At 34.3% G+C, this 26908-nt stretch overlaps 2 protein-coding genes and 1 pseudogene across 4 annotated transcripts; 1 reads left to right on the top strand and 2 right to left on the bottom strand.

Moving 5' to 3' along the window:
- Positions 1-4064: 4064 nt before the first annotated feature.
- On the top strand, positions 4065-8293 carry LOC132037350 (uncharacterized). 3 transcript variants are annotated; one of them, XR_009409854.1, is made up of 5 exons: positions 4071-4146; positions 5692-5898; positions 7032-7121; positions 7211-7539; positions 8052-8293. XR_009409854.1 is itself a non-coding variant. In XM_059427851.1 (4 exons), the coding sequence occupies exons 2-4, from the start codon at positions 5734-5736 to the stop codon at positions 7274-7276; spliced, it is 321 nt and encodes a 106-aa protein (XP_059283834.1). In that variant the 5' UTR covers positions 4065-4146; positions 5710-5733; the 3' UTR covers positions 7277-7726. The 3 variants fall into 3 exon arrangements, 2 of the variants coding, with proteins under 2 accessions (XP_059283834.1, XP_059283833.1); XM_059427851.1 differs by lacking the exon at positions 8052-8293 and having other exon boundaries at positions 4065-4146; positions 5710-5898; positions 7211-7726; XM_059427850.1 differs by lacking the exon at positions 8052-8293 and having other exon boundaries at positions 4074-4146; positions 7211-7726.
- A 1053-nt stretch (positions 8294-9346) lies between these two features.
- The window catches only part of LOC132038202 (cysteine-rich receptor-like protein kinase 10), a 23703-nt pseudogene continuing 6141 nt past the window's right edge, over positions 9347-26908 (bottom strand).
- LOC132037347 (cysteine-rich receptor-like protein kinase 10) lies at positions 11554-20307 on the bottom strand. The gene is made up of 4 exons (XM_059427845.1): positions 19370-20307; positions 12425-12562; positions 12160-12286; positions 11554-11722 (listed from the first exon to the last, which is right to left on the bottom strand). Exons 1-4 carry the CDS (start codon positions 20181-20183, stop codon positions 11695-11697), a joined length of 1107 nt encoding a protein of 368 aa, XP_059283828.1. The 5' UTR covers positions 20184-20307; the 3' UTR covers positions 11554-11694.

Here is a 26908-nt window from a genome sequence, read left to right as displayed (position 1 = left end):
ACCATAATCAACACCAAGTCGTCATACCGGAGCATCCATTCATCATTCCCAAATGCCCTATCTATCTGTGTACGTACACCCCGCGTTGCACCTTGCTTGTTCGACCATGTATAATATTCCCCTCTCCACATTAGTTCATTTATATTCGTAGCTTGAACACAAAGAAAATCTTTGATATCATGACTAGTAAATCACACCCCGAGTCTATCTTCGTGTTAAAATTGCATTAAAATCTCCCATACATCCATGGAGTATTCATTGCAGTCAAAGACGATTCCATGTAGAGGTTTTCTAAGTTCCACTGTGTTGTATCCATAAACCACAGTCATATGGAATTCTACTTTGATCTGCTTGCCCTTAACTGCACAATGGATATATTGCGCCTCTTTGGCCAGTGGTGTAACCTCATATACATTTGTATCCCATAGTACCCATAACCTTCCATTTATTGCATAATCATAGTTGTATTCAGCTTTCCAGCCTGGAGCAATTCTGTCTGTGATAAAGGCTGCATTATTCTTCTTGACTCTTGTTTCTACTAAACCCACTAATTTAACATTATTCTCCTTAATTTAAGGTGACCAACTCTTTCGTTTGAATCTCTCTTGTTGGTCCCTCGTATATTCCACACCAACTAGGATATCACAAGGAGAAGATCCTCCTATATCGTGAGGAACAAGGATCGAACCTCTTGTGCATCGTCCGTAATTCAAGAAATCCATTCTTGAGTGCAATTTGTTACCGCTTGCATAACTCATATTTCCTCTGCATTTGTCGTAGGCGACTTCCTACGCACCACTTGCCAAGGCGAAGATTCCGGTGTAGTCACTTCGTGATTAGGCATGATTGAATCTACTTGTTGAACTGTATCTTTTCTTGGGATCTAATCATCCACTTTACTTTTCTGAATTTCTTCTGATTTATCACCGTTCAGGATGTCTCAAATATTACAGACTGGGTCGTAATACCTCGCCCATCGGCCGAACTTCGCCTACTTTAGATTGCCAAACTTGCTTTCCATTGTTCTGAAACTTCTTTTTCGGATGTTGTTGCTTCACTTCAGGGTTAACCTTTTTTTGTTGTTGTTTAGCCACCTCTGGCACAACCTTATGCGATTGTTGTTGCTTAGCACAGTCATGACCAATCTTTATGCGTCTCCCATAGAATCGTGGCTTCCAATCATATTCTATTGCTTGTACAAACATATCACCATCCGATCCCATGACCTTGATCTCACTTGGTAAAGGCTTTGTAATATTTACTTCAATCAACATTCGAGCAAAGGAGATTCTGGATTGCTTTGCAATGCAGCCATCTGCAACTATTGGAACTCCTATACCACTTGCGATGCGACTCATAGAAGCACCGCTCCAACAATCCATAGGTAATTTAGGGAATTTCACCCATAGTGGTATCTCGGTTAAAAATTCATCATGAAAATCAAACTTAGGAGACCACTGCTTCAATATTAAGGGCTTATTATTAACTGTATATGGACCTGAGTATATAATTTCCTTCAAATCCTCCATACTTTGGAACTTCACTGCACAATATCCCTCATCGTGATAAAATAGCTCAGGTGTGGTAACAGTACTCCACATTTGATTTATAAATCTCTTCATGTAATTATATCCTGGTGTATCTCCTACCACGTAAACAATCAGTGCACATTTCCATTTCTTTGTTTCAGCCTCCACTTCTGATTTCTTCAATTTGACTACAATATCACCATTAACTATAGTTGGGGGCATATAAGTAAGTGCCATACCATTACTACCAGCTCTATTACCAGCAAATAGTCCATTCTAAGAAGTTTTCCCCTTCATTTTATCATTATTACCCCTGGTGTTACCTCTTGAGCTTCCTCTGCAGTTTGCTCCGCTACCGACGATTGAACAATATTCCCATGTTCCCTAGGAGCCGCCGGGGGTCATTCGAAACAAATTCCGCCGCAAACGGTTAGGGGCTCACGGGTAATCTTGAATCTCACCAGCGTACCTGCACTACGAACCTATATGTTCATCCTTAGAGTTTGTAGAATTCCCTTTATTCCGTGCCGCTCCCGATTTAGGTTTTGATGTTTCCTTCGATTTACCACCGGAGGTGATAAAGGTGAGTAAGCTTCTTCTCCGCTAGTGTACCTTCGGTCGACCTCTCGCTCTCTTCCCCGCCATGGACAAAGTCGGCGCACGTTAGTCTTAAACTACGCCGAGAGCACGAAGAGAGAGAAAATTTCGCGTGTCTTAGTTTTGCAGACATAAAATTTTAGAAAGTAATTATTAATATTTCCACATAAAAGACTCAAATATGTATGTGTAAGCTTTGTGGGGGCCACTACAACCTTATCCATGACATCATCATTTTATTTGCATGAACAATGTTTTGAAGCGTTTTCGGTGACTTCGCCCAGTAAGGTGAAAGATCGGCAAAACGCTCCGGGGCTCACGTACGAGGCTTAATTCTTGTAAGGCTTACACCCTAAGCGCCCGACTGTACGCCCTAAACACGCCCAACGTTCGGGGCTTGCCTAACAGTTCTTACACAAATTATATGTTAAATTCTTTAATTAAAATCGTTGACCCTCATAATTCTTTAACAAATGAATGATACTTAATGATTTTTCATCTATAGAAATAAGAAGATTGGTGTAACTCAAATAACAAGTCGTAGTGTTGCATATTTACTATTTGAGAACATCGTGAGGGTGAATATCACTTAATATTTCTTTTCAAAAAACATCGCCGAGTTGTACATTTTCACTTGTCATTAGTCTTTTGTCCTATGTATCAAAATTATCATATTTTATTAGCTATTTGAAAGTAATTATATTTTTATTCATGAAGGAGTTACGTTTTAATTATAACACTGATACAGTTTATTGATTATTTGCTTGTAGGGAGATAAAATGAATAGTATGATAGTAATATTGTTTTAAGAAATTCTGATTTATTCATTGTTTGAAAGTTAAGATGTTAGAGTTGATTTGCATTTCATAATAGTTATATTTCATTGTATTTTTTATACTTGTAAAATTTTGTTATACATAATTACAAATTGTAAATGGCGTATAATGGATTGTTTTAATTAGTTTTTTGTGATGATCAAGCACTATATATATATATATATATATATATATATATATATGTATCATTTATTTACATTTTTTTTTAATGTAATTTTACCTATTTAAAAATATTTATTGTAATTATATTATTTTATGAAATACTAAAAATTAATACCCATGGGACTTACGCCTCACTGAGGTATATGTAAAACCCCGCCTTACGCCCAACCTTTTGAAGAAATGAAGTTAACTTATAAATAAAATTAGCACTTAAAATTAAATAAATAAAAGTCTTGATATAACGAAATACTTTTTTAGATGTTCCTTTAAATTAAATAATACAAAAGGAACTGAAAAATTAATAAAAAATAATTCTTACTTAATCTTTCCTTTTCGGTTAAGAAATGATATTTTTTTTATTTTTCTTAATTTAATTTATTTTTTAAAGAAATTTATATTGTGATTTCTTAAACATGTATGTAATTGATTTTGTCAAATATTTTTAGTTATCTATAAAAAAAATTAATTTAATAATTAAGCATGTACCGGCGTAAAGACAATGTCATGATAAATTTTTACTTGTCTATAATAAATTTTATAGGAATAAAATAATTTGAAAAAAGTATAATAGTCATTTCCTCATAAACAAAAAAGATAACAAAATTTTTGATCAATTTTAAATTTGTCTCAATAAATAGATTTTTTTTTATAGTCTCATTATCACATTTTCCACATCATCACTCGTAAAATCCCCTATAGCAATTCAAATTTACCAAATTAAAGTTTCAATTAGTGGGTAAAATGGATTTAAAAAGTTTAAATTTGGTTGAATAAATAGATTCTTTGAATGTCACTATCACTTTTTACACATTATCACTCTGTAATATTAAAAATAGGTGATAACTTTTAAGGTAATTAAAGCTTCATTTGGAGGTAAAATGAACCAAAAATATCATGTGAGGACTACAAAAGTTGGAGATTGTATCTTATATATATATATATATATATATATATATATATATCCCCAAATCTCAAATAGCTCTCCAAATTTCACCCAAAATGCTTTGCTTGCTTTACTTTAAGTGAGTTTTTTGCTTAATTTTTCATTTCGTACTTTGTTTTGAGTGAATTTTTTGCTTAATTTTTCATTTTGTGCTTGGTTTTGAGTGAATTTTTTGCTTAATTTTTCAGTTAGTGCTTGCATTTATTATTATTTTTGGCCGATTCGTATATGTATATGTTGATGATATGTATAAATAGATGCAATGTTATTTAGGATATTTTTCCTCCGATTCATACATGTATACATAGATGCAAGGTTATATAGGAATTTCTGCAATTTTACATGTATACGTTGTTATGTATGTAGAGGCCTACAATTTTGACAATTAATCGGCCGCTATTCGGGTTCGAACTTTTTTTGTTTTGTTTAACCCTAGCTAATGAGAGTGTTGCAATGCGGTAATTATTGTAGTTGTGATTATCTGAAATTGCAGTGTAATTGAAGTTGATTTTTCTCCCTTTTGGTGAGTAGTTGTGTTCATACTAGTTGTCATAGTATTACTCTTCTAGTTTCTTTTCCGTTGATTTCTGCTACTATATAGTTGTTTCTTGTACTTCGATTATCGTATTAATTTGTGGTAGTTGGCTCCTTTTTTTTTTTGCCCCTCTTTTTTAGACAGCTTTATCATGTTTTTTATAGTATTTTGTCATGACTTTTTATACGCGTCAATTGCTTGTCCTTTGTACTTGGTGTCATCGCAAACAACCTTTCTATCTTCCACGAGGTGTAGCTCGAAAGACTTCTACCTTCCCTGCACTCCCACTTTCGTGTATTTCACCGGGTATGTTGTTGTTGTTGTTGGTGAGTAGTTGTGATTATCTGAAATTGTAGTATAACTAAAGTTGATTTTGCTCCCTTTTGATGAGCTTAGATCCCGTCTGGCCATAAATTTTTAAGTTGAAATTAAAAACTTGAAAATTTGAGTTCTTGAAGTTGTGATTTTTGGAACTTGTTGTGTTTGGACAAGCATTTTATTTGGAAAAAAAAATTGAAGTTTTGTGAGCGAATGTGAAATTTCTCCAGTTTTTGGAACTTGAAAATATTTCAAAATCTGATCAAATTTCATGGCCGAACAGAAATTTGAAGATAAATTTTCAAAATCTGATCCAAAATTTATGGCCAAACGCTAGCTAAGTTTCATTGCAGTGTACTCTTCTTCAAGGGAATACATATGCATCTTGCATTAAAGTTACTAAATTTGAATTATCCCAAAAAAAAAAAAAAATTACTCATGTAGGATGAACTCCGATTCGTACATGCACACTAATTCCTGTTAATGCTGAGCTTGCGTTTGAGTTAGATTTTCAATTTGAAACACTAAGTTTTTTGCTTATCATTATTCTTCTCACTATTGTTATGGAATTGTTGAAAATTTTTCAGTGAAATAATTGATTATGTTGTATTTTGATTTCTGTTTTAATTAATTTATGTAGTTTTAATTAGAAATTTCTTTTGAGAATTTTGATACATGCGCTTGAATTTGTCCTTAACTGAATTGTCTTATGTCTTATTTTTGTATTATGATCTATGTTTGACTTGTTTAATAATATCTTGTCTTATGCAGAAAAAGATTCTTGTGGAGGATGGTCGATTAAGAGACTATATCATGAAGAGTATTGGAAAGAAATGGAAAGATACCGGATTTAATCTCCATCATCGCTTTTATAAAGAGCCATTGACGTTGGAGGAAAATGTTGCAAGGCGTCCCAGTGGAATTGATCCTGACCAGTGGATCTGGTTTCTTCAATACAGCAAGGATAAGAAAACTCAGGTAACATATTATTTGGTCGGTTCTTTAAGCTTCAATTCTTGAACCATATTGTAGCTATGAATCTGAACATACATATTCAGATGTTACCAACTAATTAAAGCTTTTTTTCTTGAGTTTCAGATGTTCTACTATAGCAAACTTATTTCTGTGTTATTGTCTGAATTTAATCCAAGATGCTTACTTTCATCCTTGTGTCTGTGGACTTTAGGAGATAGATGCCTTCTCTATCTTTTCATGCTTATGTTTGAAGTCTTAAGGAAGCCTTTTGCAATGTGCTTCTAACCCTGTGCCCTTTTGTTTGTTTACACAAAACTTCATTTAGTCCCTCTTCTAAATCATTGCTCAGCTAACTTATGTTTTACTATGATATATACATGCTAATTCTGTTTACATTAAGATCATTGCCTAATTAACTCTTGAGTCCCCAAATTTCATTGGTTGAGGCTCAAGCGCCTTTTCATCTGTCTGCACATTCCAAACAGATGCGAACATCTCCATTTGCGTGGTTGTAATTGCATGATATTCATTACGGTCATGCTTACCTTAAAAGACTTAGAAGAAATGTGTATATGAAGATCCATAAAAGAAGAGTATAATTGGCAATTACAAGCCTCTTCTACATATATAGTCAGCGCTGGAGAAATTAAGAATGTGTTTTTGTGACTGGCTTGTTACATGGAGCCTTTTCTTGAGAGCACAAAGCTGCATGCCAAACTTAAAACAGCATTATATTCTCTTGCTTTTACTGTTCATTTCGAATTGATTTACAACTGATGCTATTCTTTAGCAGTCATGCACCCCCTTATAGGATGATCTTTTAACGTCAAAAAAAATGTGTATATGAAGATGTCCCTTAAAGAACTCGAGTAAGACGTGTGCAAGAGTATAATTGGCACTCCTACAATCCTCCTTTCTCCTACATATAGTTAATTTCAACATTAAAAAGCTTTCTATTTTAGTATATACTTTGAAAATTGAACATCAATTATTTATTACACCAATAATCTTGGCTGCCTCATTCATATAGGTCTTGTCTTTACGTTTGTGCGTCCTATTAAAGTTCTTTGTTTCTATTCTTTAAATTTTTCATGGTCTTTTAATTTTAAATATATGATTGTGGTCATAATATGCAGGAGCGTAAACGTAGTAGAGGAGAGTTGTGGACTTTGACGCACAAACGGAAAGACAAGACCTATATGAATGCGGCAACCAAGATTATTGGTGTAAGTTATAATTGATGTTCAGTTTTCTTATTGTATATACCTAAAATAGAAATTCTTAATTTAGTGTTTGAAATACTAAACTTATGTAGGAGGAAATAGAGAGGATGGCTCGTCAAAGAAAATTTCAGAAGTTGATTCACTTGCACAAGTGCTAGGGAAAGAGCATGCTGGTCGAGTTCGAGGAGTGGATTATGGGCCGACACCTACTCAAGTATTTGCCAAAACAGCCCATCAATTTAATGGTGTATCTTCAACACAAGCTTGTCGAAATCATAAAATGGAGGAGATGAAGATGCATGAGCTTCAATCAGTGGTGGAAAGTGAGAGATATAGAAGGCGAGCTCTTGAGAACTTTCTAACAAGATATTTCGTCCAACAAGGAGTGGAATTGTTGGCTGATATGGGTAGTGCTGCGACGGTATGTTTTTACCTTCTTTCTGTCTGTCTCTCCCGAGTTGAATTTGATAGCTGATGCTGTTTATTATCCTTGTCAAAATACTGGAAAGCTGTTTTCTGCATATTATCTAAGTGTCAATGATCTTAAATTTGGACTATAAATCTATAATGTTCTTGTTTGTATGGTAAACATATTATAAATTCTTACTGCTTCCATCAGTTGTTCTATTTCAGCTTCAGTGAGCCTCGATCCTACCCTTGTTCATCCTTTGTTGTTTAAACACATCAAACCACCAGTTGATATTATAAAGATCATACTATCTTTTTACTTATAGTAAATTGGCCTTTCCTAATATGCTATCAATCTGATATATTTTTATTATCTCTTTTGTGTGATTGTTATTGTTTTTTCGTAAAATTTAATTTAATAAAAAGAGTTTGTTTGAAGAGAGTGTGTTAGTCTATAGAATAGAAAACAACTTTAAGAAACAGGTAGTTTATTGTTCATATTTGTTTTTATGTTTATGTTTTCAGGCTTTAAACAGGTCTTCTCCATCCAAATGTTGAAACCCACGCGATGCTAATCATGCTGTTCAACGTGGATTTTGCTTGTGATGGATTTCAATTCTAATTTTGTTAGCTGTGAACTTTGTTTTTTCTGGAACCGTGGATTTTGCTTGTGAGAGATTTCAGTTGCTTATTTTGTTAGTAGTGAATTTTGTTTTCCCGGAACCATCAATACAAATCAATACATTTGTTGAAAGTTTGAATATTATATTTTATCTGAATGTGCGAGTTGGTTAAATACTTTGAAAAGTTTTTTTTCTACTTAATTGCGATGTTTCTAAATGTTGGAATATGTAAAAATAAAACAGTTACTTTTTTTTTTTTTCAATTTGTGTCAGCAGGCATAAATAGCAGAAGAATTTTTTAAAAAATTGGGTTAAACCACAACGAATTGAAATACAAATCGCCTCTATTGTGTTTTTTATTTTATGGGTTAAACCGTTGTAAATGAACCTAAACCGCTGCTAAACAAGTGTTGTTATGGGGGTAAAAGCTTCGCTAAATAACATAAACTGCTGCTAGAGAGGATTCTTGGTCTCAGTTTTAAGAAATTTTAGGTGAGTAACAAACCAGAGTTACATAAAAATGAAATGCATCTGTATAACAATTTGTAGCCGCTATTCCAGCAGGTCCAAACCGTCGCTATTTTTATACAACTTGGCAGTTTGAAGCCGCCGCTAGTTTTATACGCAAGCGCCAGCTGAGAACCAACTCCATAAAGAAACATTTTTTCGTAGTGAAGCTCTTCTGCTGAGAGAAGCTGTGATGACACTTCTAAAAAGATGTTTTTATAGATGCAGCCTAGAAGTTTTTGGATGCAGATTTAGATAGATTTCCACTGACAAACCCTCCAACAAAATTTAAATCTTTAACACCTACTATTGTTTGTTAAATGAAATGCTTAATAAATGCATCATGAACAAAGACTCCAATCGCATGGGAAATTAGGAATATAGTCCTCTTAGCTAGTCTCATTCAATCACCTTATTCCTCTATATTACATATAGAATATAAGACAACAACAACATATATATAATCCCCACACAGAGTGGGTTACACCAGTGTATGTAACCTTAACCTCATGAGAACGGAGTCATGTTTTTGAGAGACCTTCGACTCGAAGAAAGAAGAAAAAGAGGCAGATATAGAATATAAGACATAAATTTCTTACACCATCATTATAAACCCATCTATCTTCCCTCTAATTCTGTAAACTCCATAATGTATCCATTAATGGACCCAGAATGGAATTGATACTTCTTTCATAGATGGAATTGACGACCTTGAGCCGACTCTAGCCCTCGGTGGTATCTCTGATCGACTGTGAAAAAAAAGAATGCAGGTTCTTGAGGCACTCGCATGGTGACAGAGTAACTATTAAGCATGAGCACCACAGATGCCATTGTTGGTCTTTCATTAACATCTTCTTGAACACATAACAATCCAATGTGTATACATTGTATCACTTCATTTCTTGAGTATGACTCTCCAAATGTTGGATCCATTATGTTCAATGGTGTGCCATCTCTCCAATTCTTCCAAACCTAAAAATTTATCCATTAAGCATTAAAAACTAGCATCAAGAAGAATTTATCTAGCAAATTTGGATATTAATAAGGAAAAGGTCAAATATACTCCTAAATTTTGATTTATATTATATATACCCTCCATTTACCTTTCGACTCATCTTCTCATTGTTATCTTTCGTCAAATGTACCTCTCTTAACAGTTTTTCATCATGGAAAAATTGGCCTAATTTGGATGATACAGTGAAAGCCATGTTGAGGTATATTTGAACCTTTTCAATTATTCAGGGCATATCTGGCTTTTTAAATGGTTCAAGGGCACGCACTTTAAATTATTGGTCATATATAAAACAAGTTGATAGTTTAGGGGTAAACTTGGATCATTTGTTTGTCTATGTGGTCAATCGTGGCAAAATGTCAGAGCCAAGTTGGATAGCCATTAGAGGGAGGGGCTAATAAGGGACGAAATTAATGATACGAGGTTTTCATGGATAGAAAAAAGGTAAAAAGCAAAGGACACAACAAAACGATGAATAAATTAATTTGAACCTTTTCCCTTTATGATAATAGGACTAATATGATAAAAATAGTAGTAGCGCATAGTATTTATAAATGTAAACTTACATAGCTAAGAAGGTATTCAGCACCATCTGACTGGTTAAATGTACTATTCTTCTTTCCACTTATGATCTCCAGAAGAAGAACACCAAAGCTGAAAACGTCAGATTTAACAGAGTATTGTCCATGCATAGCATACTCCGGTGACATGTAACCGCTATATATATCACAACAAACAACCAGGAAGGTTAGCTAGAGAACTGATATTTAATAGGATTAAGTCTTTAAGAGCTTCAAATTCTACATAGAAATAGAAAGTGTGCCTATATTGAATGATTCAATGGACAAGACGTGAAGATATGATATATCAACATAGTTTTAGAACTTACTATGTCCCAACAATCCTGCTTGTTATTTCTTCACTTTGATCAATTCCAAAAATTCTTGCCATACCAAAATCAGATATTTTGGGGTTCATTTCTGCATCTAACAATATATTGCTTGCTTTGAGATCACGGTGTATAATTCTTAGACGAGAATCCTCGTGAAGGTAAAGTAGTCCACGTGCAATCCCTCCAATAATCTTGTAACGTCTCGACCAATCCAGTAGCTGCTGCTTTTCGGGATCTAGAAGTTCAACAGAAACAAATTTGTTAATCAGGCAAAAAAATGATGTATAAGACAACTGTGCAACTGTTGGAATTAAGAAAATATGCAATCACAATTTTTTCCCTTTTTAGCTGGTTTATACCACTAGACAGTCCGTATAGTGGCCTTTTTTGTTAATAACAAAAAAGAATACTCAAAAAGGAGAAGCACAAGCAAGGAAGGCTAAGCCTTACCTTACCAATCCTAATGAGGTGATGGTCTTATCACTCTAGGTAAACTATATATAGTATGTAAGTTGCAGAAGCTAGATTTTCACCATAAAAAGAAAATGCGTCTTTGGCTAAAAAGAAAATAAATCAGTCTGATGTATTAAGTTCACTCTATGCCAGTGGTCCAAGAAAGGATGGAGCTACCCTTGTCCGATGGGAGTCAATTGACACGACTTGGCTAGAAAATTACACTGTGCAGATAGGTCGAAACATGTTTTTAATGTATAAATACTATATGTCGAATTGCCTCGACACTGTATATATATACTTCTTTGTAGTTTTACCTCCTCTAGTGAAAATCCTGGAGAAGCGCATACCTCATTGTGTCTATTGTCTTATCTTGCATTTCTACAAGAGGTAGTTTCCACATATATAGACAATTATAGCAACAAGAAGAATATATAAAAATGAAAGTTTAATTATAAGATTGAAACCAACCGCATTATCAAAACAAAAGAAACCAACCGAATAAGAAATAGTCGAGGCTTTTGTTGGGGACAAATTCATAGATAAGTAACTTTTCCTCTCCTTCAAAGCAATATCCCAGTAGTCTCACTAAATTTCTGTGTTGAAGATTGGCGATCAATACGATCTCATTCTTAAATTCTTCTATGCCTTGCCCTGAACTTCTCGATAGCCTCTTCACAGCTATCTCTTGTCCATTAGGAAGTTTACCCTGAGTGTACACAATTAGACACCATTACAAGTTAAAAATACACTGGAAGATGGAGTGAGTTGGCAACATAAGGGGTGTGTTTGCTACGAGGGTGTCCTTTTCCATGGAAAATGTTTTTCTTAAAAATAGAAAATATGTCCCTAGAAAATGTTTCTGGTACTTGGTGAGTGGAAAATATTTTTGAGAGTGTTTTAATAAAATGTTTGAGTCCTAAATATTAATAATAACGTCTAAGTGTTAGTAGGACAAGTAAGATGAAATTAAAAGTTAAATAGTTGTAAGAGAAAATAACTTCTGCCAATAAGTGAGGGAAATCATTTTCCCCCTTTTTATCTGGTAACCAAAATACATAGAAAATGACTTTCTCGTAGAAAATGTTTTCTTGGAAAATAACTTCCGGCATACCAAACACACCCAAGCATGTCCTAAAAACTGACTTCACCTTGTAGACAACACCAAATCCGCCTTCACCAATTTTGTTGTCGGTTGAGAAGTTAGTCGTGGCAGCTCGAATAATGTTCAATTGATATTGCAAGGATTCAGCTGTTGAAATTTCATCTGCATCTAGACAAACAAAGAAAGTTTTAGTAGCTGACCATTAGAGACAATAAGTCCCAGGGGCGGAGTTACAACTCTGAGACAATAAGTCCCACTGAAATAATATACTGTGTATATAGTAATGTCATAGTTATTGCACTTCACCTGTCGTATCTTCTACAAAATTGAATTCTCGTGATGCTCTATGTCTTAGCCAACAGAAACCAAATATGAAGAGTAGAATTGAAACAGCAATTGGAACGACTATTGCAGCGATTACACCAGATGAAATTCCCCCTTTTCCTGCATCAATTAGACAAAATTTTATTAAAAAAATAAACTTAAATCTGTTCATTTATATTGGATAGAGCAGAAAGAAATAGTCTCAAACAAGGCATAATACATAAACAGGCCCTCAAACTTGGCCTCAGCTGGCAAGTATGCCCTCCAACTTTGAGTGTGCACAAGTAGGCACCTCAACTTGTCTCCACTTTGTCAGTTGAACACTTTAACTTACAAAAATGATCATCTAGACGCCTCCAAAATTTATGTGTCATGTCAGTGCCATGTCAGCATTTGTGTTTATGTGGTCAACTTTATACAAGTTGAGGTGCCTACTTATGCACTGGGGCGAATTTGTGTACAAAATTTGGGGCACGTGAACCCATGTTCTCTCCGCAAAACTTGGTATTTTATGTGTATATTTTCTAAAATTGGTATAATATTAACTGCTGAACACATGCTATAAGAAGGCTATATGGTGCACTTGGTTGAAGGTTGAGTTATTTACCTAGAGGACTAGGGATCAATTCCTACTTAATACATTTTTCCTTTTTTTAAGTGGTGCACCCACATTCGAGAAATTCTGGATTCGCCTCTGCTTGTGTACACTCAAAGTTGGAGGGCATACTTGCCAGTCCAAGTTTGAGGATCTGTTTATGTATTATGCCCTCAAACAAATAAGGAACTAGCATTGATGGTTGTTATCAAACATTTTTATTTTGTTGCCATTTTATATAGAGAGCAACACCAGATATCTAGAATGGACACGGTGACTAGGGTCAATTTCACGGATTGTCATCCAACTAAAGGTCATTATCGTCATAAAACTAAAGGTGTCAAGATCCAACCGGGATCTGGAAATTAACTGGAAAAAATCGAAATAGAATTGACAACTTTTTTGGGACAATTTTCTATTTATATAACTGAAATAGAATGCGATTACAAGATAAAAACTAGCTGAAGTGATCTAAGCTAATCTAAGATAGATGAATCTCCATAGTGGACTTGGATCTGCAGAAGAAGAAATGAAGGACGAATTAGAAGAGAAGAGAGATAGAGTAGAAGAGAGAAGAGTGGAGAAGAAGAAAGAGAAAATACCAATTGTTCGTTGCCTGTGTCTTTCTTTATTAGTGTTTTACAACAAATTCTGCCACGTGGCTTGATCGTGGCCCTTCTTGCTCATTAATTATAACTCAATCCTAGCCGCTCAATTGAAAGTTAGTTACTCTCTTTATTCTGCTTAAACGCAACTTCGAACCCAGCTAAATACATTTATATCTAACATTTAGCAGGATCATGACATACCCTTCCACTTCAAAACATCCTTGACCTCAAGGATGAGAATCAAAATCAAGAAACTTGGATTTGAGGAACTGATAATCCTCCCAAGTTGCATCTTCAGGAGGCAAATTTGACCTTTGCGTCGATTACCTTTATCATTTCTACATTGTTCTTCTTGATGATCTGCCTTTGAAGAATTGCTACTGGTTTAACTAGAAACTGCCCTTCATCATTGGTAATAGGCAAATTATTTTGGACTACCACTCGATTACCCACCTTTTCTTGAGTAGGGAAACATGAAAAATAGGATGCACCTTGGAGGTTGGGGGTAATTCTAACCTATAAGACACCTGTCCAAACTTGGCTAACACTTTATAAGGCCCATATTACTTGGAACTCAGCTTCAAATTCTTTCTCAAGGCAAGTGAAGTCTGCCTATAAGGTTGTAGTTTCAAATAAACCATATCAGTAACCTGGAACACTCTTCCACTCCTCTTTTTATCAGCATAATGTTTCATTCTTTCTTGAGCCTTACTTAATTTGTCCTTTAACAATTGTTGCATTTGTTGCCTCTTCGTAGATCTTTCGGCGGTGAGAACTGTGGTTTCTGGTAAAGGGCCAATGGATAAGTGTGGTGGAGAGTAACCATATAGAGCTTCAAAGGGGGTACATTGTAAGCTGGTCTGGAAGTTGGTGTTATACCACCATTCTGCGGCAGTAAGCCAATGCTTCTAGTGATTATGCCTACTAGCAGTCATGCATCTGAGATAATTCTCCAAGCACTTGTTGACTCTTTCAGTTTGATCATCACTTTGAGAATGGTAAACTGTGCTATAGTGTAGTTGAGTACCAAGAAGTTTAAATAAAGCTTGCCAAAAGTTTCTAAGAAATTTTTTATCCATATCAGTGACAATAGACTCAGGAGTACCATGAAGACAGTGCACTCTTTTCCAAAATAACTCAACAACAATAGCAGCAGTATAGGGGTGGAAGAGGGCTATGAATTGAGCATATTTTGTCATCCTATCAATTACCACTAGTATTACCTCTTTGTTTCTGACTTTGGTAACCTTCGACCGTACTAATATGACTCGAGTTGGTTAGGAATGGGGAGGGGTTGTGCGGCCCTGGGTAGGCTACATTCTCATCTTTACTCCTTAAACACACGTCACAACTGGATACAAATTCTATAACCATATGCTTCATTCCATGCCAATAGAATAGTTGAGACAACCTCTTTGGAGTGCCAAGTTGTCCAGAATGTCCTCCTATTGGTGATTTATGGAAAGTGGTGATCAATTAAGTTCTAAGGCCTCCAGAAGATCCAATAAAAACCTTGCCCTTCTTTTTGATAATGCCAGAAGAATAATGTTATAAACTAGGCCGCCTTAAGTATTTGTAAGTTGTGTGATGGCCCATTGCTCGAGGATCCCCGTCGCCCAGCTAGATGCTACTTCTTGTACCCAAGAAGGAATAGAAACACTAATAGCCATGAGTTGGCCATTAGTACCGTCAGAGTTGATATCCAACCCTTCTCGAAGAGCATCGCAACTGTTATTCTCAAGACCTTTTTTGTATTGCACCTCATAGTCCAAACCAAGCAATTTAGTCGGCCCTTTGTCATGGTAAATTTGGAAGTCACTTTTTGCTCCAATAAGTATTTCAAACTGTGATGGTCAGTTCTGACCACAAAATGTTTGAACTGTAAATAATGTGTCCATTTGTCCACTGCATTCAACAAGGCCATGTATTCCTTCTCATATATGGATTTACCTCTGTGTTTCTGTGCCAATACTTTGCTAAAATAAGCTACTAGTCTTCCACCTTGCATCAACACAACACCAATACCATTTTGGCTAGCATCAGTTTCTACAATAAACTCTTTGGAGTAATCAGGCAAGATCAAGACAGAAGTAGATGACATAGCAGACTTGAGGGCTGAAAATGCTATATCAGCCTCTTTATTCCACTTAAATGAATCTTTCTTGAGGAGATCGATGCAGAGGCCGGCAGATAGATCCATAGTTGGTAACATATTTTCTCTAGTAAGCAGTTAATCCCAAGAACCCTCTAAGTGATCTAAGGGAGATTGGTTTTGGCCAGTCAACCATGGCTTGAACTTTAGATGGATCAGTAGCAACCCCTCCAGCCGGGATTATATGATCCAAGTACTCTATTTTAGACTGACCAAATGATCATTTTGACTTCTTGGCAAATAGTGAATGTTGCCTTAACAATTCAAAGACTGCAATTAAGTGTTTAATATGATCCTCTAATGACACACTATATATGAGTATATCATAAAAAAACCAAAACAAATTTCCTCCAAAAGGGTTGAAAACCCTGATTCATCAATGCTTGGAAGATGGCAGGAGCATTTATCGAGCCAAATGGCATGACGCTAAACTCATAGTGGCCTATATACGAGTTCTAAAAGCGATCTTATATGTATATGTCGCACTTCATCCTAATTTGATGATAACTAACCTGAAGATCAACCTTGGAAAATACTACGGACAAAATGTAATTCATCAAGGAGGTCATCAACTATAGGAATTGGATACTTATCCTTCACAGTTATGTTATTAAGCCCTCTATAATCAACACAGAATCTCCAGGTTCCATCTTTCTTTTTGACAAGAAGTGCTGGTGATGAAAATAGAGACTGCCTTTGTTGAATAATGCCATTGGTGAGCATTTCCTTGACTTGCTTCTCTAATTCATTCATTTGATAAAAATTATACCTATAAGGCATCAAACTTACTAGTATAGCACCGGGTTTGAGTGGAATAGTGTGGTCCAAAAGCCCTGGTAGGTGGCAATGACTTAGGCTCTACAAACACATTAGCATACTTGCTCAAATGCCCACGTTTTATCTCACTTCATCACGCCTTGACAATTGTTGGGCTCATCATAAACGGATAGGCGATTAATGCATCATCTTTATTCGAGAACCTTTTCACGGTCTTACTAGAGATCATGTTTAACTTGCCTTCTTCAGGATTTCCATGTAATACCAGTTTTGTTACCCCTTCTACCAATGGTGACACAATTCTTCTCATGGTTAAGCTTAGTAGGATTATTTTTCTTCATCCGGTCATTTCCCAAAACAATGTGCTAGCTCTGGTGGAATGATAAGTAAATCTTCCTAGAATGTTACGCAACACATTTTTCCTCTCAAATTTCTTCTGCAAAGTACACGTTATCATAGTTACTATCGGTATCACAATTTTACGGCAAAATCGCGTTCGGTAACCGGCTTTGAATGACAGCATTTGTCATCGAAAAGCTGTGGCTGCCGTAACCAATCAACAAAGCCAAACTTCTATTCTTAGCATCCAACGACGTGATGGTATTTTACCCCTCGACAATAATTAGTCAATGCACTCATACACACGACCTCTGCACAATTTGTTCATCATCAATTTCAATTACCATATCGGTACATGAAGGATCCTCCATCTCCTTTGAACATTCAAGGCTAGTTTCTACCTCCCCCATTATACAATTCAATTGCTTCTTCTTACATCGGTGAACTGGTTTATACTTCTCACCACATCTAAAACACACAAGCTAGTCCTCCTCACTCATAAACTTTAGGGGGACTGGGTCTGACGTATTAGGGTCTAGAACGGTAGCAACTAGTGTTCTATTGATAGCAGGGGTACTCAACACTTTGGTAGTTTTAAGTTTGGCTTCGGTCCTCCTTTGAGCAACTTCAATGGTCTGCTCTTGTACTCTAGCCTATTCTAGTGCAAATTTAAGAGTAGTAGGTTTGAAAAGCTTGACACCAAACCCAATTTCTTCTTTTAAGGCCCCTATGAAGCTAGATACAAAATGTGCTTCATCAAGGTGGGGGTTCCAAATCAACAATTGAGCCTTCTTATCTTCAAAGGCTGAGTTCCTCTACTATATCATCCATTAGTGTGTCCCCAAATCTACTAGTTAACTCTTCCTTAAATTCAGTCCAATTAAGTTCACCTCTGCTTAATACTAGTGAATGATACCAAGTTTCAGCTAACCCATTCAAGTATAAGGCAACTACTTCTACTTTTTGATTGTTTTGTGTTCTATACAAATTAAAATATCTTTCACATTTTCGAACCCATACCTTAGGCTCGTGTCCTTCAAAACTGGGTAATTCCCATTTAGGAAGAGGGGTTTGGATTGCTTGATTTCTATTGTTCCTAGCCTCTTGATTTTGCCTCACCTCTTGAACTATGCAGGAAAAATACCATCTCCTTGTTTGTTTTCACCTTGTGCTCGATTGGGTATTCTTTCAAGAGTAGTCAATCTATCGAGAATCAACTGCAAGCTCCTTGAATCCCTGTTTGAGTGTTTCTAACCTCTTGTTGATGCTCAAGTAACTCATTCAGTACTTCATCGTGCCTAGTCAGTATTTCCTCCATTGTTTTCATTCGTGTACCTTCCACCATTATCAACAAACAGGTCGCAAAATTGAGGCTCTCATACTGATTATCAAGATCCAGCCTTGATTTGGAAATTAATTGAAAAAAATCGAAATAGAATTGACAACTTTTTGGGACAATTTTCTGTTTATATAACTGAAATGGAATGCGATTATAAGATAAAAACTAGCTGAATTAATCTAAGCTAATCTAAGATAAATGAAACTCCAAAGTTGACTTGAATTTGCAGAAGAAGAAATGAAGGAAGAATTAGAAGAAACGAGAGATAGAGTAGAAGAGAGAAGGGTGGAGAAGAAGAAATGAGGAAGAAAAAAGAAAATACCAATTGTTCGTTGCCTGTCTCTTTCTTCTTCAGTGTTTTATAACAAATTCGGCCACATGGTTCGGTCGTGGCCCTTCTTGCTCATTAATTGTGACTCAATCTTAGCCGCTCAATGAAAAGTTAGTTACTCTCTCTATTCTGCTTAAACCCAACTTTGAATCCAGCTAAATACATTTATATCTAACATTTAGTAGGATCATGACAAAAGGGAGAAAACATGATTTTTCCCTTTCAACTTGTCCCATTTTTTCAACTAGACATCTTAAGTTTGCAGGTCCTATGATCCCCCTCCCGCAACTTGTTCAAATGTATGGATCTTGCTGATTTGGTTTTTCAGCGAATATGGTGTTTTACGGCAATAAGATGTAATTTTTTGTCTTGCTTTGACTCGTCACGCGCCTCGTGTTGATTAAATTCACTCTCTGTGTCACATCAGCCAATAAGTGGGTCATAATTCAACTTTGAGCAAGTCTAGAAGGATCATAGGTCTCTTGTAAACTTAAGGTCATGTAAAGTTGAAACAAGTGCAAATTCAGTTCAATGAAATGATTTCACAAAGGCAAATCCAGGATTTAAATTTAATGGGTTCAACTTTTTAGATTCTTAGTATTATACTCATTGTACCGTCAAAGTATAGGTTCACATATAACATTTCCTGATATCTTAATAGGTTTTTACATACATATTTATACTTCGTGCCAAAAGTTATGGGTTCAAATGAACCCGTAACCAAAAATTATATCCGCCCCTGGATTTAACCACTCAATTGGAGAATAGGGCGTGTGAAGAAATTACCTCTATCGCTGCCTGTAGAACCGGGCGAAGAAGGTGGAGGAGAACCACGAACTGGTGGTGCAGGTGGTGGCGCGAACGCAGTAACATTGTAAAAAGGGTACAACTCGTACCTAAGGGTACAACTCGGAGCCAGAACTCTACTGCCTTTCGCACCAACACTCGACAGATTCCAGATAGCAGTTCTCAGGCAATTTTCACAAGAAGAAATAGAGAGATCGGGTACGCACTGTGCAAATGTGTAAACTCTCTCAGATGACGAAAAATTTGCTTCTTTAGTAGCAAATTTTTTCCCCGAACTATTATTTACATTTGCAGCCATAGTTGGTAATTCATTCAACACATTTTCAAGAAGTGACAAGAAAAGATGTGACAAGAACCTTTGTGGGTCACTAACATTCTGTGTATTAAACCAAGTATAACTAATCGACCCAGAGATAGGTTCATTTGAGTAACGTACTAGGCATTGGTCGACCCAAAGGACAGCAATTTTTCCGTTGGAACAATAATTTTCCGAGGTTATTTCTTTAGTAACTGTTGACACGCAATTTTGACAATCGTCAGGGGAAACGTCTCCCCTGCATAAAAACAGGCCATACGTTATATCGGACCCAACTTGACCCTCTGTGGAGTTGTAAAATCCATTCGGACTCGAAGAATTAGAGGACAAAGATGATAAGAGGGCTTTGAGATTAGAGCTGTAAGTGCTGTTGGGACTGTAAGAAGTTGTGTTTGGGCAGAAAAATGCTTGGCCATTAATCAGGCCGAAAAAGAAAATCATACAACATAACAAAATATTGAAGTAGTTTAACATCATGGTATGTTAAAATCTTTGTTTAGTTTTTTGAATTATGTGACATTCTCTGATTTTTTTTTTGTTATTTAACAGAGTTATGTGTGAAGATATGGTTGACGAAGTTGATGGTGTCAGAAAGACTCAGAAGACTTGGTTGTTTCCAGGAAGACTTCAACACTTTATAGGATACCTTAAAAAAAGGCTAAATATCAGGAAAATTTTCAAGTTACATGGAAAGTATTATGAAAAAGGACACGATTCTAAAAGAAGAAAAAAAAAGGATTCCTATAGAAATTTTAGCTGCGAACGACTTTTAAATTTAATAACCAAGATTTAGATGATTTTGAAGTCCTAAATACTAGGTTAATAATAAATGCCTATTTTTAAATAAATATGTTTATTTTGAAAGGATTTCTATCAGTGTTAGGTGAAATATTATAAAGATAATTAAATAATACTAATAATTTGAGGAAAATAGTAAATGACAATTTTGTCTATTGTAGAGTCTTTTAATGAAGGGTAAAAAATTCAATTAACATTTTTATGCCCTTCGTGCTTTTAATATAATGCTAGTTTCTATGTTCGTGCTTTTCACGAGGATCTTGAGTCAACTGTTTATGAAAGAATATGGAATTAAATCTTTATACAACATAGATTTTTTGAATCATTATCAAGTGATAATTATGAACCGGCAAAAATGAACAAGTTAGTTAAGTTAGTCATATATAAATAATACTAGTTGAAGCAGGCCCGGGCTTAAACTTAAGATGTAAAAATAGTAAGTTTAATTCTATTAAATAAGCAATATAATTTATGTCATGTTTTTCTATAACAAAATTAATCTAATGTAGTTGCACATTGATCATGCCTTGTTGATAAATTTTAATAATTGTTAAAATTTCTTAGTCAAATAATTGGATAGAATACAAGTGACTTGATATTGTATAAACTACTACGATAAAATATGAAATTGCAATTCGATACTTTTATGAATTTGTGAGCGTATGATTTGTAGTTATAATAGAGAAGTAGATTTCTTTTGATATCATTAACTTTTCACTCATTATTTATGTATCAAGGGTATATGCTATTAGATATGGTTATTTAAGCTTAATTTTGGACCAAATTCAAGGAAAAACCTAAAATTTATTAAAATGAACCTAAAGCATAAATTTAGTTCTTTCATACATACTTTATGTTTAAAAGAATTAATTAAGTAGCTAACCAAATAAAGTTTTAAAGAAACTCGATCTTGTTGATAATGCTAACTCTATTAATACCATATGACATCATTTTGTAATTTACACTTTTAGTATTTATAATGTATCATAGATACTTTAAAGGCGACATCAAGTAACTATCCATAAAGAATTCCATTCAGATAAGAAAAAATAAATTAGATAAAGAACTAATTATATGAGGACTGTATTTTGTTCAACACATAAGATATGTAACTTCATATAAATATAAATCTACTAAAATTTAGGATGGGCTTTAACCACCTCTCCTTTTTCCTCTTCTTCATTCCCCAATGTAATTGATTTTTTTATTTTATTTTTTAAATTAAAGATTCTTGTGCTTTTTTATTCAAAATATGCCAATTTATTAAGTTTTCAACATATTTTGTGCTCTATAGGTGAATCTACTAAAAGTCATTGCACCAACCTCTTTCATAGGCAAAACAAGATTTAATACAAATTCTAGAAAGAAAAAAAAGTTTTAAGAAAATGGCTTTTGCATGTAAAAGAATTAAAGTTCAACCCAAGACCAAAATTGCGAGATAATATTATCCACGAAAAAAAATCTTAATTTAGTGATTTCAGATATTTTGTATCACTTATTTTTTATTAAATCTATAAAAGAGTAGATTTTGGTTTTTGTTAAAAGAAACATGAATTAAGGCGCATCAAGAGATTGATGGCGAATGAGATAAATATTTCAAAAACACATAAAGCAACAATCACACATAATAACTACAATTTCAATAAGTATATTTTTAATATATAAAAACATAATTTCTTTTTACTCCTTTAACATTTTAATTTTCACTGTTGATTGAATTATTTACTTCAAACTCAATTATGCTTATTTTGAACTCATTTAAGATTTTAATAATGTATTTTATTTCACATGCATTAATAAATACTCATATTTTTGTCTTCTAGAATCATCGATCTAAACTTTACAGTAAATTTTTCATCTATACCTATATTATTATAAAAGCATGAATATAAATGTTTGTTGATCAAAATATCCTTCAAATATTGAACGACTTTTATACCCTTAATAATCATTAATCCTACTTTCTTTGGACATCTAACACCTAAACGCACATTACTAATATTCTTCTGGGACATAGTCCACTTACTACTAGGAACTAACTATTTCATTAAAGTTGATTAGAAACTTATTTTATTTAAGCTAGAAAATCACTATGAACAAATTAATGAAAGAAGGCATGAGATATTATCTTTTAACAAAACTAAACTTTTTTTCTAGAGGGAATGACAGGAGAAAATTCATGTGATGGATATATCACATAATCCTTTATATATAGTGGTAACATTTTTATTTAAAGTGGACATAAAGTTAGAGGGAATGACAGGAGAAAATTCATGTGATGGATATATCACATAATCCTTTATATATAGTGGTAACATTTTTATTTAAAGTGGACATAAAGTTAGAGGGAATGACAGGAGAAAATTCATGTGATGGATATATCACATAATCCTTTATATATAGTGGTAACATTTTTATTTAAAGTGGACATAAAGTTATCACCTAATTAAAACAAATTCACATAAGGTACTAGCCGTATAGTCGCTGTTTATAGTGGTACTCCTATATTTTAGGGATAATAATTTTATCGGCATTCTAATATTCTTTATTTGAGTTGGGTTCAAACTCCTTTATTTAGACAGTAAATGTTAGAATTTTATTCACCCTTCTATTTTCTTAGCTCATTTCAAACTCCTTTATAATAGGCATTATTATTAAAATATAAAAATATTATAATTTACAGGAACTTTTAAGTCATAGACGATAGCCAAGTAAATTTCACTGATTGTTATTAAACTTTGAGTTTATCACATAAAAGTAACTTTTCTATTCTGAAGTGTTAGGTCGTATTTTTGATACAAATTATAAGAACTCAGTGAGATTTACTATGTAGTTAACGTGCCAAAATTGGATGAACGTAACAAAAGATAGAAAAGTAATTTTGTATGATAAATTGTAAGTTGGATGATTTTTACGTAACAAAAAATAAAAAAGCGTTATTTTTGTGATAAACTTTAAGTCGGATGACTTTTACGTTAAAAAAAAAAAAAAAAAAAAGGAAACATATTTTTTGTGTGTGTGATAAACTTTAAGGTGAATGACTTTTATATAAAAAATAATAATAGAAAAGTGACTTTTTTGTGATAAACTCAATGCTAAATGACCTATTTTTACTATGATTGAGATTGTTTGGGGATAACGTGCAACTGCACGTTTATAGAGACTAGTTAACTTTAAATTTGTACATAATTTTTATAGCGTTAATTTAGAGTCCTTACACAAATTAATTTAACAAACATATAGAGATATTAATAAATAATAATTCAAGTATGCTAATAAAGTTAAAGATTTCTAAAACTATGTTTGAAAGTGATTCTAAGTCAAATCTAAGCACATATGAGCTCATTAAGAAAGGAGGTGTTTGGAGGTTTAAAACAGAGAGAGAGAAGAATACGGGAGGAACATATGACATGCGACATACTTAAATGTAAAGTAAGACCTAGGGTGTGTTTGGCATGAAGAAAAATGTTTTCCATATAAAATATTTTCCTAGAAAATATTTTCTTAGGAAATAAGTGATATTCTTATTATTTTCTAGTGCTTGGTAAGAAAACAAAAAGTGTTGTCCAAAAATATTTATATATAATATAGAAAAATATTATGGAGGTGGGTGGAGATTGGGGTTCGGGGTTGGAGTGGTCAAGAGGTAGGGTTAGGGGCATTGATAGGTGTGGAAGCGATAAGTGATAAACTTAGAATGTCACTTATGAAATTTATTTTCTCTACTCTCATTAGGAAAATTAATTTCCTTTTTTTAAGGATCTTATTTCCTTGAAACAATGCTTTTAAAAAATTTTAATCAATCAAATATGAAAAAGTTGAATAACATTTTCTGAAAAATACTCTCTCCATACAAACACACCCCTAATAAATGCTTCAATTGGAAGGAAAAATAGTAAAGGCAGGTAGTGATCTTAAGAAAAATGAATATAATAAGTACAAAAATAGGAATATGAAAAGTCAATTGCAGCAGTACAAAAATGGGAATATGAAAAGACAATTGCAACGCCACGTGGCAGCGGGACTGAAATTCCATTAATGCCCCTGTGAGGACAACATTTTGTTGTTCTCACTTATATTAAGGAGTAATATGTGTACTTATTGTTTAGAAATATAAAATGTGATTGTAACTTAATTCTTACCTAAGGCTTCTTTATAGATAACAGTTTTGGCATATGTTCCCTCCTTATGCTCTGGTTGCTCCGTCATGATCAATACTACTCTTGTTGTCGATATTGATATCCTTCTTGAAAGTGTAATACTGTCCCTGTGAAAAAAAATATTGCAGAAAATACAACCCAACATGTTGTGCCACTGAATAAAATTATTTATAGGGAGACACAAAATAACTATTGTATGCACAATAAAATTATTTCCGACAAATACACGAGTTATTTATGTTACCACTTAGACTAAAATTATTTTCTACCTTTAACCATTTCTGAAATTCAAGTCGAACTACAATTAAGGGTGTCAAATGGGCCAGCCCGAACCCGGCCCACCACCGGCCCGACCCAGACCCACTAAGAGGTGTAAGGGGCTGGGCTAGGTAGATTTATTAGGGGCCGGGCCGGGACAAGGATAAACGACACCCCGGCCCACCCTGAGTTCGGGGTGATGGCCCACCGGGAGACCCCGGCCAACTTCAAAAAAAAAAAAAAAAAAAAAAGATAAGTACTACATTTATTACTAATAATAAGTATTTTAAAAACGTTGTATCCCAATAAATTAGGAGTCTCTTTTTACGGAGCACTTTAGTTTTTCTTTAAAAATTATATTTTAAAGCTAGACAATCTTGTTTCTCAACAAATATACCTTTGATACATTTTTAGTATATAGTATATATTAGATTGTGATAGTACTTATCTCAACAAATATACCTTTGATAAATCATTCAGTTCAATTTCATGCCTTTTCACAAGTGTCTACGCAACACACCGGTACCCCCCTCCACCCCCACCCCCCCAATAGGCTAATACCCGACGCTCCGGACTTGTGGAGATATATGTCACCACAATGTTGACATTTAACATGTTCCTCATTTGCCGCTCAAAAATGCATCCACACCGCAGAAGTTGATGCGAACTCTAGGAGAAGGCGGAGGTGAAGTAATGTACACTAGTTGAATAACAAATTTAGATAAAAAGAGAATTGTGGAAGAAGCGTGTGAAAATGAAGAAGAATGAAGGGTATTTATAGTTTGAAAATATGACCAAAGTGAAGTTATTCATAAATTTGGGGTTCAATAAAATTAGCAACGACTAGTTTTTTAAATTTACAACGGCTAGCTTTTTGAATTTGACATTGACTAAACTTTTTTTTTTTTAATTTAGCACAACTTTTTTTTGTTAATTTACAATTTTATCATTAGTTGTAAATGTTAATTTTATTATTATTAGTAAATTTAAATGTCTATTTTTGTATTAGAACTTAAAAAAAAAAAAAAAAAGGACCGTCCCACTAAGCATAACTAGGCGGGCCGTAGGTTAGCGGGAGAGTGTAGCCCTGTCCGGCGGGCCGGGCCGGACACCATTTTCCCTCTCCAAGCCCGGCCGCCAACCCGGCCACCTAACTTACGGCCCGGCCCCCAGCCCGGCCACCTAACTTACGGCCCGGCCCAGCCCCTTGTGGCCCACATTTAAATGGCCCAGCCCGGCCCACTTGACACCCTTAGTCTACAATTGGAGGGTATTCTTTTTATAACTGAATTTGGGAAAGCACGGACTTCAAACAAATAACCGCATAAAATGTTGGGCATATATGAATTAATTGAGATATGTTGTAATAGTAAGTTTATGAAAATGAACATCTAGCTTCTACATAAGTTATTCGACACCAACTATGACTAATGAAGTGTTGTATTTTCTTTTGGAAACTTTTTAGCGGCTTAAATTATGAATATAATTCAATTAGGAAAAGGGAAAGAGATCAAGTTATCCAAAAGAATATGCAATCAGATATAAAGTTAATTTAGAATAGTCTTTGTAATCTGTAGCTATCGCCGTCCAAAAAGAGTTAAGATTAAGGAAAACTTTGCGGTTCAAAAAGAACTAAAATTATACTCTTTCGCATGCATGTTGCCAGCTTGCATTATGACTATCGTGCTGTGTCCAAGAAGGATTAATATTCTATCATGCATGAGAAAAGGCGTTAGGGATTTCGAGGATGGGTTCGCTTAATTTATGGTTTTTAATTTCTTTTGCCTTTGGTTCGTCGCAGCTTAGAACCTATGTGGTTTTTTGATTTCTTTTGCATTTTGGGACTTGGGTAATTAGAAATAAAGAATTTTTTTTTTATTAGAGGTAATATAAAATAGAAACACGGTTTTTACTTTTGGCTACTTAGATTTATAGACGAAAAAGGATTTAGAATAATATAAAAAGGAAAGTTAAAAAATCTTTAAT

Source organism: Lycium ferocissimum, chromosome 11, assembly GCF_029784015.1.
Source record: "Lycium ferocissimum isolate CSIRO_LF1 chromosome 11, AGI_CSIRO_Lferr_CH_V1, whole genome shotgun sequence".
NCBI lineage: Eukaryota > Viridiplantae > Streptophyta > Magnoliopsida > Solanales > Solanaceae > Lycium > Lycium ferocissimum.
The sequence above is the reverse complement of the archived record's forward strand: the minus strand, read 5'-3'. Positions and strand labels throughout refer to the sequence as shown.

What these genes read in the sequence shown, in the direction of transcription:
- LOC132037347 (XM_059427845.1), bottom strand. Translation starts at nt 20,183, where the DNA reads ATGATGTTAAACTACTTCAATATTTTGTTATGTTGTATGATTTTCTTT. An exon ending in TTTTGTAGAAGATACGACAG is followed by an intron (nt 12,287 to 12,424) that starts GTGAAGTGCAAT and finishes TTGTTTGTCTAG; the next exon opens with ATGCAGATGAAATTTCAACA. An exon ending in GGTGTTGTCTACAAGGTGAA is followed by an intron (nt 11,723 to 12,159) that starts GTCAGTTTTTAG and finishes GTGTACACTCAG; the next exon opens with GGTAAACTTCCTAATGGACA.
- LOC132037350 (XM_059427851.1), top strand. Translation starts at nt 5,734, where the DNA reads ATGAAGAGTATTGGAAAGAAATGGAAAGATACCGGATTTAATCTCCAT. An exon ending in GCAAGGATAAGAAAACTCAG is followed by an intron (nt 5,899 to 7,031) that starts GTAACATATTAT and finishes CATAATATGCAG; the next exon opens with GAGCGTAAACGTAGTAGAGG. An exon ending in CGGCAACCAAGATTATTGGT is followed by an intron (nt 7,122 to 7,210) that starts GTAAGTTATAAT and finishes AAACTTATGTAG; the next exon opens with GAGGAAATAGAGAGGATGGC.